General features: G+C 37.7%; 1 protein-coding gene across 3 annotated transcripts in view; it reads right to left on the reverse strand.

The window, feature by feature from the left end:
• Positions 1-14,107, reverse strand: part of MAST4 (microtubule associated serine/threonine kinase family member 4) — a 585,627-nt gene that overhangs the window by 103,436 nt on the left and 468,084 nt on the right. For all 3 annotated transcript variants that reach the window (XM_007457091.1, XM_007457090.1, XM_007457092.1), the window contains one exon: positions 10,975-11,063. In XM_007457091.1, the coding sequence (XP_007457153.1) occupies positions 10,975-11,063 (89 nt within the window). The remainder of the gene's footprint in view (positions 1-10,974; positions 11,064-14,107) is intronic.

Genomic DNA, 14,107 nt, shown 5'->3' on the forward strand with positions numbered 1-14,107 from the left:
TCTTTCCCTCAAGGATTTTATCCCTTCCCCATGTTTTAAATACTGTCTATAAATGCATGGTCCAGACTGTTATCACCAGCACAGACTCTTGAGTTTCAGGCCCATGGAACAACTGTTTATTTACATCACTTACAAGTCTCTTGGGCATCTTAAATCCAATCAGCAGCAAAGTGAACTCTTCAGCGTTACCTCAGATCTGTTCTTGTCTCCTGTATCTTGGGAAGCATCCCTTCCACTGACCCATGTTCTCAGCAAGGTCTCTGGAAGCCACCCTTGATCAACTCTCTCTCACCCCACAAATCCTTCAGTAAATATTGTCAATTCTAACTTGAAAAATATGTAATGAAGATCCAATCGGTATTTAAAAAAATAAATAAATGAAAAGGAAGAGCACTTCCCAAAGGATGGAAGAGCAAAATCTTCCTGAGTGGCTACCCAGGGGACCCATGTTCATAAACAAAAACAAAAACACTACCAGTTTTGTTAACACAGGGGTGCATTGAGATGAAATTTAGCAGTAAGCTTCCAAAAGCTTCAATTTATAATAAAGGAGAAACCAAAAAGCTAAATCAAAGACCATTCAGGTTAAATTCTACATTCAGATTTAGGGGACTATCTAGAGATTAGGGGAAAGATGCCAGTCATTAACTTATCATTAGGAATATACGACATGTAAACATTACACTCTTCTCAGAGAACCAAAACAATAAATGCAGGTCACAGGACAGATGGAGCTGCATGAAGGAATTAACAAATATTAACGATGTTGGTATATACCCCTGATTAGTGACTCAACACAAAGCCATACCCAAAACTAAAAAAACACAATGACTGACGTCAGTTCATCTGATTTTATCATCCTTTTCCTTAAGCAGGAAGGGCAAGATGTGTCATTACTCAAGCCAACAATTGGCAATTACACAAAGGCTAAGGATTAAAAAAACCCCAAAAAACAAAATACTGTGGGTACAACGTGAAATAAAAAAGATGTATTCTCCGTAATTCAGAGAAACTGATTTATGAAATACTTGAAATCACAGAACAGATGCATTGCAAAATCATACACCGTGGACACACACACTAGATTAATAAGAACTCTGGTCTTGAGCCCATTTAAGGTTTTAATAAAAGCAGATGATTCCAAGGTAATGTTCCACCCAAGGGTGACTATATTCAGACATATGATTTGCCAATTTTACCTACATAAAATGAAACTCTATGAGGAGGACATCAAGGTGCTCTCACCTGAACACAATGTTTTACAAGTTTAAGTTGATTTTGTTGAGATCTGCTTATAAGTAGATAAAAATAATGAGTGACTATATCAGAGATTGCTCTTGAGTAAAACAAGAAAGTTTCTATCACTTTAAAGAAAGAGTGGTTATATGGGACATCTGCAAACTTAATTTGCATTAAGGCTAGCCACCAATTTGCTATGACTCTGGAAGCACACAATCTTGCTTTGTCCTCTTCCTTAAATATAAAGAAGCAAAGCAACCATCTGTCTTGTACCATCATGTCTGTGTAGCCAAAGGAGGTCACTGCCCTGCTGACTGAACATTTTTTTTTTTTTTTTTTTTTCTTCTTGCGTTATGCGGGCCTCTCACTGTTGTGGCCTCTCCCATTTGCGGAGCACAGGCTCCGGACGCGCAGGCTCAGTGGCCATGGCTCACGGGCCCAGCCGCTCCGCGGCATGTGGGATCTTCCCGAAACGGGGCACGAACCCGCGTCTCCTGCATCGGCAGGCGGACTCTCAAGCACTGCGCCACCAGGGAAGCCCTGACTGAACATTTTTATTAAAGATCTACAAATCATATTTAAACAGTCTGGCAAACAATATTTCAAGCACAGAAAACCTACTGAAAGCTTGAATGAAAGTCACAAAACAAAACAGGTGAAACAAAGGCACTCTTACGCTCAGGGCTATGTCCCTAGTCTCACCTTATCTAAGGAAAAATCTTTCACTTATACCTAAAGATCATTCATCTCTATTGACTAGGTTGTTCCCACCAGCAAACTAAAATTCACAGTAATGGCTTTCCCTCTGTGTGCAGCATGCAAACCTGATGGGGCCACAAATATCTGAGCAGAAATATGTAAGTGTACCTCTCCCCCTAGTCATCTAGGGGGTTGAGAGAAACTGTCTTAGTGCCTTTTTTTTTTTTTTTTTTTTTTTAAAATACTGCTATCTTCCTCCCTTTGTAGGCTAGCCTATAAGGTTTAGGAAGAATTCAAACAAACCCTTGTTCCTCAAAAATTCACTCACTGCTTGGGAAAACCATCACCCTAAATGGCAGACTAAGAACATGAGGAGGTAAAGAAACACTTCATTTACATTAAGCTTGTCAAAAATTAAGAGGCAGGGGAAACAGTGAGCTCAGAGCAGCAATTCTTAGAGGAAGACCAGCCTTGTTGTTTTTTAAAAAAAGAAACTCTACAACAACTAGATAAGACAAAAACAAAAAAGGAAGAAATCAGAAAGAAAAAGACAAACTTGACAACAAAATTAAAAATAAAAACTTGCATTCATCAAAAAACAGCATTAAAAAAATAGCAAATCAGAAAAGAGTATCAGTGAGACGACAACAGGTAACTAAAACATGCACAAGTTATTCAGCTCACACCTGCTAGAATAGCTATTATCAAAATGACAAGAGATAACAGGCCTTGGTGAAGATGTGGAGAAAAGGGAATCCTTGTACACTATTGGTGGGAATGTAAATTGGAGTAGCCACTGTGGAAAATACTATGGAGGTTCCTTAAAAAATTAAAAAGAGAACTACCATATGATCCAGCAATCCCACTTCAGGGTACATATTGGAAGCAAATGCAATCAGTATCTTAAGAAGATACCTGCACCCCCATGTTCACTGCAGCATTATTTACAGTAGCCAAGACGTGGAAACAACCTAAGTGTCCTTCAACAGATCAGTGGATAAAGAAGATGTGGTGTGTATGTACAACAGAATACCCTCCAGCTATAAAAAAGAAAGAAATCCTGCCATTTGCAACAACACAATGAATCTTGAGGGCATTATGCTAAATGAAATAAGCCAAAGAAAAATACTGTATGATCTCAGTAATATGTAAAATCTAAAAACAAAACAAAAACAAAAACGAACTCATAGACAGAACAACAAAATGGAAGAAATTAAAAACCACAAGACTTGTGGTTGCCAGAGTTGGGCGGTGGGTGAAATGGGTGAAGGTGTTCAAAAGGCACAAACTTCCAGTTGTAAGATAAGTTCTGGGGATGTACAGTATGGTGACTATAGTTAGCAAAACTGTATTGTATATTTGAAAGCTGCTGAAAGAGTACATCTTAGAAGTTCTCCTCCTAACACACATATATGGGATCTAAAAAAAAAAAGAAAAAGGTTCTGATGAACCTAGGGGCACGACGGGAATAAAGACACAGACGTAGAGAATGGACTTGAGGACACGGGGAGGGGGAAGGGTAAGCTAGGACGAAGTGAGAGAGCGGCATGGACATACATACACTACCAGATGTAAAATAGACAGCTAGTGGGAAGCAGCTGCATGGCACAGGGAGATCAGCTCGGTGCTCTGTGACCGCCTAGAGGGGTGGGATAGGGAGGCAGGGAGGGAGACGCTAGAGGGAGGGGATATGGGGATATACGTATGCATATAGCTGATTCACTTTGTTATACAGCAGAAACTAACACAAAACTGTAAAGCAACTATACTCTAATAAAGATGTTAGAAAATAAAAGTTCTCCCCACAAAGAAAATAAGAAGTGTAACTATGTGAGGTGATGGACATTAACTAGACTTACTGTGGCAGCCTTTAAAAAAAAAAAGATATTTAATCATTGTGTTGTACATCTTAAATACAATGTTACATGTCAATTATATCCCAATAAAACTGTAAAAGGTACTATGATATTATGTTTGGCCTCCGTCAACAGAACCTGAAAAACTTTAACATGAGTGTTGGCAAGCGTGGAGTAAAGACAAAGTTGCAGCATATGCATTTCAGTCACATGTACAGATGTACAGACACATACACACACAATACGTACAGGAAAAAAGACAAGAGACATAATAAAATGTCAGCAGGGTTATCCTTGGATAGTGGGTTTAAAGGGGATTTATATTTCCAAATAATTTCTCATGTTTTCTACAAACTCTCAGCTTACTGTTACAATCAGAATATCACATTTTATTTTTTAACCGTATCAGCCTTGAAGATCAGAGTCATGGGAACAGAGGATGCAAAATATCTTGTGAGATTTTATCATACCTTAAAAATGGCTCAGGGTCATGTGGATATTGGTAAGTGGATTAAGGACTTGGTTGGCACAAAGTGCCAACATTTCAGGTTTTACTAAATCTCTTACCACCCAGCTACATATCTTCCAAGCTTATGGTCACATTCTTGGGGCAGTGGGTTATAATGAAGTCCCTCGCCAACATCAGGGATGCTCTCGCGTATGTCTCTGGCACCCTGGAATGTTGACTAATCCTGTTCTATCCAAGACACTCTTCGTTGAAATTATTATTCCACCTTGTGTATTTCTTCTCTATCTCCACTTCACTGCTAGACTACCGACTTTCAATTCTCTGTAGCAGCGCGCCTGCCTGCAAAACCACTGCCTTTTACCCCCATCCTATTCAGTGTCACATCTGAATAAGTACAACTGATATAGCAGAAATGCAAGGAGAGCAAGTTGTGAAGTGGTGAGACCAATGAGTGGCTCCAAAAGAGATGCCAACACAAGTTCAAAAGAGGAAGGGCCTCACAGTTTTCTGAAACAATAAAAACCTTATTGAAAAAATGTACATGATGTATCATAGTTTCTATTTGGTAACCACCTTAATTTATACTCTCGGTCGTTTTTGTTAAGCCAAGGCCCCAAGGGTAGAGGTGGGGAGAAGGGAAAATAATGAAGAAATGCACATAGAAATGTTCTCAGCGTGTTTTGAAGAGTGGGATTCGGGGTGTTTCATTGCCTAACCCCATGTGCTACCCCAATACTTTTCTGAGTTTTGCAAGTTTCCACTTGGAGTTGTATTGTTCATACGATCACTCCAGTTCTCTGATTATTTTCACCTGGATGGGCCTCCTTTCGCTCAGTTGTATCTTTCAAAAGAGACTTGGTGAGCAGAGCAGCAAACACAGTGGTAACTAATCCTTCAGAAATGAGGTCCCTATATATGACAGATAGATAGATAGATAGATAGACAGGTAGCTAGCTAGATAGATACATAGATAGACAGTAATTTATACAAGTTTTCCCAAGTAGATACTAACCTAATAGGTTATGTGTACTTAGTGGTTTAAGAATACTTCCTGTCTTTAATAATTCCTAGAGTTGTCCAATAGGAAAGTGAGACTTTTTTTCCACCTTTCCTTTCAGAAACCCTTGTATAAATGAATCTAAGTAGCCAGCTGCAAATTCCCAGTAAAGCAATTTTTGAAGACACCAAAGGTTAGGTATTTTGACCAATGGGACAACATTTGATTCTAGGACTCTAGTAGTTCGGAGTCAGTGGGTCTCAGTTATTTGACTACATCTAGTCTGTGGCTCATCCTCTGTAAGTATCACTCTTAGAGCTCAGACTTTAACCATTTGAATCAAAATACAATATTGAGGTGATATTGTGGTAGGCAGAATTCTAAAAATGGTCTCCTCACGATTCCTGTCTCCTAGTTATCCTAACCCTCATCTAGGTACTACTATGAAGGGATTTTGCAGATGTAATTAAAGTTCCACAGCACCTGACTTTAATATACAGAGACTGAGTAACCCTGACCCAATCAGAGAAGCCCCTTAAAATAAAAAATTTTCTTTGACTGATAGTAGGATAAGTTAGAGATATGAAGCATGAGGATCACTGGATGTGCCAGTGCAGGCTTGAAGATTGAAGATTGAGGAGGGCAGCTTCCGGCTCACAGCCAGGATAAAATGTGGATCTCAGTCCTACAGCAGAAGGGATCTGAATCTGTCCACAATCTGCATAAGCTTGGAAGCAGATTCTTTCCCAGTCTCTAGATAAGAGTCCAGCCCATTGTGAAAATAAAGAAAGCCTCATTTTACATGGAATGGGGAAGCCCTGAAAGGGGAGCTCTCACACGCTACCACTCAGACCCCAGCAGGGGGGGAAGGAAGAATTTCTCCCAGTCCAGCAACAGCCCAGCCACTGAGAAGCCACTACCACCCTGGGCTCTCCACCCAACTTCCTCTTTTCTTCTGTAAAAACAAAAGCCTCTCTTCAGTTTTTTGGACTTACCCATGGCTTGCTGTAATTCTCTGCTATTCACAAATAAACTCATTTTGCTGGTAAAATACCTAGCTCTTTTTCTTTTTTCTTTTTTTTTTTTTAAGGTCAGTAACTGACACTGACTCTGGCCTTATGATACCGTGAGGAGAAAAAGCAGGTGAGGGTTCCTACAGAAAAAGGAGCTTACCCTTTCTACCTTTCTTTGATTTTGGCCTTGAGATACCTTGAGAGCTCCCCTGAAGTCAAACAAGTCAAGCCTACCTAGACTTGCATAGACCTGTAAGATCAATAAATGGATATTGTTTTAAGCCACTAAATTTTTGGTAATTTATTGCATAGTAAGCAGGTATTATTTTGTTTCCTTTACCGGTTTTATTTTTAGAGCCTTACTTTATTATAAAACCACTACACACTAATTTCCCTACTTTCCTATTCTCCAAAGGTAAACACTGCTAACTTTCTCCTTCCAAAAACTCCTTATGAATATGCATGAATATACAAGTATTTATGCATGTCTACATGCACTCAAACACACACACACATATATAAAATTACACAACGTATTTTTTCGCTGAACAGTCTATCTTGGGCAGCTTTCTAAATCAGAACATAAAAGCCTACCTCATTCTTTGTAACAAACATGCAGTCTTGGATTATATACCTGAATTATTTTCTACTAAACCAGCTGCTTAATGAAGGGCATGTTAAATAATAAAGTGGTAACAACTTAAGTTTCCATTTGCTAGTTACAGCAATGTTAGATTTATTATTTTCTGTTATTCTGTGAGATATCAGTAAGACAAATTCCTAGAGATGGATTTGCTGGGTGAAAGGGTAAATGCAGTTGAAATTTTAACTGATACTGCAAACTAACCAAAAGCGTTGTACCAATTCACATCAACACTTATGTGATGTGAGAGGGACTGTTTCTCCACAACCTTGCTATCATTGGATTCTATCACTTTTACAAAATTTTTGACAATATGCTAGGTGAACAATAGTGTCTCATTATTCTGGTTCATATTTCTCTTATGATTGCAATGAATCATCATTTCAAACATTTTTGTTGGCCAATTTAATTTTTTTCTATGATACGCCTTTTACATCCTTTCCCCATTTTTCTCCTGGTGCATTCACCATTTTCATATCAATTTACACAAGCTTTTTGTATATTAAGGCAATCAGATGTTTGTCAGTTATGGGCATAAAAATATTTTTCACACTTTGTTTTCTTTTGATTTTGTTTATTACACAGAATTTTTCATTTTAGGAGAGAGATACTAGTCTTTTCCTTTGGGGCTTCTGGATTACATTTCATGCTTAGAACTAGGAGTCTGTGATTTTTACCTTTCTTTTTTTTTTTTTTTTTTTTTTTTTATGGGTCTGACGTTTTTTTTTTTTTTAATGGGACTGACCTGTTCATGGTTCATTTAGGAATGCCTGGCTGTCAACAAACACCATTTTGTCTGTGGAGATAAGCTCCAGAACATGATGCCAGTATCTCTTCTTCCTCAGGGTACCACTGACATATCTACACAAAGAAATTAATGTTCTCATTTCTACCGATTCATTCAATGGGTATAAATTCATGTCAGTGATGTGTGCCCTGACTCACATAATCCCTGCCTAAGAAAAATAGAAAGTGTATCTACTGGGTGACTAAGCACCAAGAGATGGCACTTATTCTTTCTCTTGTTTTTCATGGAGACATCAAGGAACTGTCCCCCTGGCCTCTGTGTACCATACGCAGCAGAGAATGCCGCAATAGGAAGAGGTAAGAGACGCAGTGAGTGAGAAAGCGTTTCGCATTATCAAGATGTGAGGACAGGTCCTTTATTTAATTTACGTTTTATTCTTCTTGTATATAGAAATAGGAACCTACCAGACTGTGATAAATGCCATTTCTCACAAAAAGTCGACAGACTTTTCTACAGCTTATGAGTGAATAACAACCTGTTATGTTCCTCTATAACATAAGGGAAAATGCTCTCGGAACCTGAAAGACAGGCTTCTCTTTGCCCATTCCTCCGATTAAATACAAAATTATGTTTTGAGGCAAAAAGAATTCTCCATAGAGAAACAAATAATAATTAAAAGGATCATTAAAGTCTTAACTACACTTTCTTTAATCTCAATATTAGAACTGAAGAAAATAATGGCAGTAAAAGACTAATCAACAGGCACATCAAGTATGATGCAATTACTACAGAGCACTACAAAGAGTAGGATTAAATTTTTTTAATCACAACTGAATTATATGTAAGAAATAAAATTTATCATATACTTAGCACCTTGTATATACTGCTGGGCACTCTGACAGAGGAATGAAAAGATAAGACAAAGATATAACTCCAGCCGCTGAGTAAACTATTTGGTCTTCCTTGACCCTATGGTCAGCTTTCACTATTATGACAATGATATAATAAAAATCTCCAAAGTATAAAGGTAATAATGTATTCACCACTTAGCATTGGAAATATAACATTGCCAACTGCTTACCCCTCTCCACAATTATACCCCCTGACACCTTCTCACGTAACCAGTAACACAAAATGGGTCTTTAAAATGACCATATTTTCCTTCAGACTCTTACTATAAATGTACATACACAGATACATATTTATATGTCTATGTGTGTGTATTCCTCAACAAAACATTGCACGTAGCATCACATTAACCTTATATGTACGGTTTAAGTAAGATTCTTTTGCAACTTGCTCTTGTTGCCCAACACTATCTTTGAATGCTAGTTCATTTGTTTTCTAGGCGCATGGTATTCCGTAGATAACTATGCCACAATTCATTTATCTACTTTCCAACTGATAGACATTTGTGCCACACTGCTTCAAACGCTTAGCTATTACAAGTGATGCCACCATGAGCAGTCTAGAGCACACCTTCTTGCATATATGTGTAGGAGTTTCTCTGAAGTTTTCCCTCAGAGTAGCATTTCTGGACTTTAGTGGTCTTACTACATACAGCATCATAATTTTATGAATTTGCCTTTTTAACTTTACCATCTTTTATTTATTACTATGAGGAAAATAAAATTTATTCCAAAGGGGCAACTACGTCTCTCTCTCTCTCTCTCTCTGTCCCATCTTGTCCCCAAACATGTTAAGATAACTTCCACTCTCAGCTGGAGAGCCCCCCCTAAGCAAAAGGACTGCTTTCCGGGGGCCAGTCACAGCCTAGTTTATAAGTCAACACCACCTGAACGCCTATCGTGTGACAGTTTCTACAAGAGTATAGCAGAGGTAGGGCTTAAACACTCATCCTTTCACCCCATCATCTTCCATATCTCGAACACATCTTCCTACAGATCCTCCTCAAAATCTGTGAAAGGCACTCAAAGTTAAAATTCATTTTACTTTCTGACTTTCATCTCTCTTTTCACCTTTACATTCTTGTACAATCAAGCATGTACATCCCACACTCTAGCCACACACTAGAAATTCCCCCATCTCTCACCCCTGCCAAACTCTTGTTCATCTTTCAACATCATGAGCGAGTGGCTCCTTCAATATCTCCCAAACTTTCCTGATTGGAATTAACCCTTGTCTTCTTTGCACCATCTTAGATAGAATTCAAACAAACAAACAAAAAACACACAAAGCAGTCTTCGTTGCATAGTTTTTGGAATATGGTTCTACCATCCTTCTAAGTAGTTCTTGAGGCCGAGAGTCTCACCTCCTGAATCTTCTTTGTCCCTACAATGGTTCTGGATGTAAAGAGAAGTTATATATACACCACTGTCAGGTAAAACTTTAGATAAACTCTTGCCCACATTACAAGGGGAGACATGTTCTAGACTGCTCAGAGCAGCATTGTTTGTGCTAGCTAATATATACAATAGATAAGTTCAACTTGAGGGAGAAAAATGCTGAATAGTTTTGATGCACTTTAGGACATGAGACCCCAAAATATGGCGCACTGGCACAGTGACTATTTTAAGGTGAAGGGATCTGAGAAACAGCGTGTGCAGGAAGGGCTTTCTGACCTGCCCCGTAAGCAGATCATAAAACCTTCTTGTGAGAGGCACCCTCCCTACACCTGGAGGAAAGGAGCCTTCTTATCTCTGAAGACAAGGGACACAGAAGAATCTGAACAAACAGTCCTTGCTAACTCTCCCCCAATTTACTACAATTAGCTCACCTTTGTCCTATACGTCTTTGCACAACTCCCTTCCCTTCACCAAACTACTGTAAAAAACAATCCGATTTAACCGTTCCTTTGGGTCTTCATTTCCTCATGAATGCTCCCATGTCCCGTAAAACGTATGTTAAATAAATGTGCATGCTTTTCCTTTGTTAATCTGTCTCTGGTTACTGGTCCCCAGTGGAGAAGTTAGAAGGGGAGAGGGAAAAGATATTTTTCCTCCCTTACAGTTCTTGACGCTAATCCTCTTCGTGTGAACTGTCATGGCCACGTTTCCCAAAGGAAATCCTAACATGGGAGCGTGACTTGCATCATCCACAGATTCAGATGTGGCGAAAAAAAAATAACTGGGATAGGGCCCCATATAAAAAGGATTTCTCCCTTCCAGATCCAAGAGCTCAAAGAGAGGCTAAGGTTTGGGCTGACTGATGAGAAAGAACAACTTAGTGACAAAGCTACAGGGAAACCAAGATAACAAGGTGGGGAGACGCATCTAAATTTCAAAATGCCTGTATTTTAAAAACCAGCAAGATGAAGTAAAACAGAACTCAAGAAAAGGTATTTCATTACCTGCATGAGCAGAGAGAGGTGAGTGAGGCCGAGGCAGTGCTGGGGGCTGCCCATTACCTATCAAGCTTTTCCGGTTGCTGGTTCGGCAACTGTCCAAAGGAAAGGAAAACCAGTTTTAAAAGCAATAATAATAACGTTCAAGTATGTTCAAAGTAGACATAGCTTAGGTTGAACAACCTATCCGCACATGTTATTTCTAAAGTTTTTGCAGGTCAATATGCACTCACTAATATTTGAAGGGTGGCTGTTTCCTGAATATTAGAAAATATAATGTATTCATATCATATATAACACCATCAATATTGCTCACCACAAAGTTATCATCAAATGCCTTTCTTTTGGCTCTTGACTGCAAATATGTGATATGCCATACACACAAGTGATAAATTAAGGATTCAAATCAGCAAACCACAGGTAGCATCTTTGCTGAAATGAAATTTCTAATACAAAATTACATGCAATGAAGAACAATGACATTAATCTTACAATGATGCACTAATTAAAAATCTAATTATTTAGACAAATTTCATAGTTGTGCCTTTTGTCAACAGAACAGCCAATGCCTAAGATAAATGCATTTCACTACTCATTCATTTTTCATGTTCATACTGCATTCAAACTCCTTATTAAGGTAAATATTTTGGAATCATAAAAACAGATTCCAGTTTGTATTAAAATAACAGTGAAGGCCTTTTCTCACAGGCACACTACCTACTGTTTTTTATCCTGGTACCCCGTGAGTAGAAATAAATTGCTACATATGAGCACAGGGTAACTATTTTTTCCTGTTTCTGCTACTAGAAAGTTAAAAAATAGCTAATTTGATTCCAAAGTAACTTTCACAAGCCTCAAAGAATAACACAAATGCAAAACTGGTTGATGATGAAGTGGATGTTATCTTACTTTCATTTGCTTTTCTTCAGTACAGACTGGTACTTCACAATCAGTATAGTGGTTAGAAAAGGATAATACAAACCAGCAGGTTACCTCATTGAATTCACCTACAATAAGGTTCAGGGCACTATGATTCCATCCTCCTACACTTGGTGCCCTTATCCACCATTAAAGATTTATTGTAATGTCTTCTTAATTCAGAATATACCTGGTATAGCTTTCTTGAAACAGGAAGTTTCACCTAACTTCTAAATAACATATACTGGACATAACTGAGAATTTGTATAAAATATTTGAAAGGGGGCTTCCTTGGTGGCGCAGTGGTTGGGAGTCCGCCTGCCGATGCAGGGGACAGGGGTTCGCGCCCAGGTCTGGGAGGATCCCACATGCTGCGGAGCGGCTGGGCCCGTGAGCCATGGCAGCTGAGCCTGCGCGTCCGGAGTCTGTGCTCCGCAATGGGAGAGGCCCGGCTGGGCCCGTGAGCCATGGCAGCTGAGCCTGCGCGTCCGGAGCCTGTGCTCCACAACGGGAGAGGCCACAACAGTGAGAGGCCCGCGTACCGCAAAAAAAATATTATATTTGAAAGGAACATTTCTAAATACTATTTAAACAACACATTTCAAAACCAAACCAAATTTCTTTCTCCAGTATTGACTTGGGAACCAATCCTCTCTCTTAGATGTTTGCTGCTTGTTTATTACCATTTGTCAACATTCCCATATTTATAATTTCTTAAGGTCAGGCTGCATCATTTTATTTTCCTTACTGGAGCAATCAACACCCCCTAGCATTATCTGTGAGTTTAATTAAGATCATGTTTACTCAGCCTTAAAGAAGTTCTTGAATAAGAATAGACCCTTGATAATTATGAAGGTGGAATGTGGTATTATCAACTCATCTATCAAGAACCATTATTTGGCCTATTAAATTCATAACCATTCATAACCATTAAGTCAGATGGTGTGATTGTTTGTTAAAAAAATATTGTACAATGTATTTAGTGTTAATTCAAATTAATGTCTCCTTTAATTTTAATATAGGAATATTAAATATACCAACTTGCTGATGTTAATAAGAGAAATTATAAATGACAGATTTATATCCTGGAACTCTCAGCAAAGTTATTTGCTAATTTGAGCAAGTTAACTGTAATACAGGTTAATGGTTATTTGTATTATTTTTTACATCTAAATCATTTACGAAAATTTCCTATTGACATTCATTTATTAATTTTTATATAGGTAAATCAAATAAATAAGAAATATATATCAATAGAAACAGTAGCCTAATGAATATCTTATATAAGAATATCAGTGAAATACGCTGAAAAAGCTAAAATTTAGAAAATATTTCTTAAAAACATTTTAATTGAATTTTCCTAAGAAACATATAGAATGACTAGTACATTACCACAACAAGCTAAATAAGTAGCCAATAATTTGTATTTAAAACAGAGAAACACAAACAAAAAATTCTCACAACTGTATAAGTAACTTTAAATAACTGTATCAGTTATTAAAGCCTACCAAAAAAAAAAAAGGGTGGAAAAGTACTGACGTGATTTAAAAAATGTGATTAAATGTGATTAAAAAAAAAAAAACTCAAAAAGAAACGTCGGAATAAAACTTGATGGAATCTGTTTGGCCAATATAAAAATATAATAATGTAAAACGTAAAAACAAGAACAAAGTTTATATTACATTCATCCCATGTTTGCCCACTGTCTAAAAAGATTTGTAAACTTTACAAACTGATGATTATAAATGTAATTAATGGTGCAAGAAAACATAGGATTCTTTATCTAATAATACAAAAGCAGGTTAGAACAAGTTAAAAACAAGTTGCCTCAGAATTTGAACAGTTCACCATAATTAAGGTACTGGTATTATGTCACACAAATCCTTAAATAATCGGAGGGATATCTTGTTGACAAATGTGATGAACAATCAAAGCTGAAAGTGTCTTCTCTAACTTCTATATGGCTCTTTAGCCTGAAGCTAGTGAGAGTAGTAACATTTTTGAATCTCTCAAAGTCAAACAGGAAGCTTTTAAACATGACATGTTCCTCAGCATGGCAAAACCAGACTTTACAAAATACAGACCAAGACAGAGATTTACATATGTACACAAATCTCTACACTCCCAAGTAGGGTCTTGCCCTCTCAAAGGAACTTATTTGTTGCTAACATTCTTAAGGGTAAAGGGGCATTTTTTTTTTTTTTTTTTTTTTTCTTTTTTT

The sequence above is a fragment of the Lipotes vexillifer genome, unplaced genomic scaffold, assembly GCF_000442215.2.
Source record: "Lipotes vexillifer unplaced genomic scaffold, Lipotes_vexillifer_v1.1 scaffold241, whole genome shotgun sequence".
NCBI classification, from domain to species: Eukaryota; Metazoa; Chordata; class Mammalia; order Artiodactyla; family Lipotidae; genus Lipotes; species Lipotes vexillifer.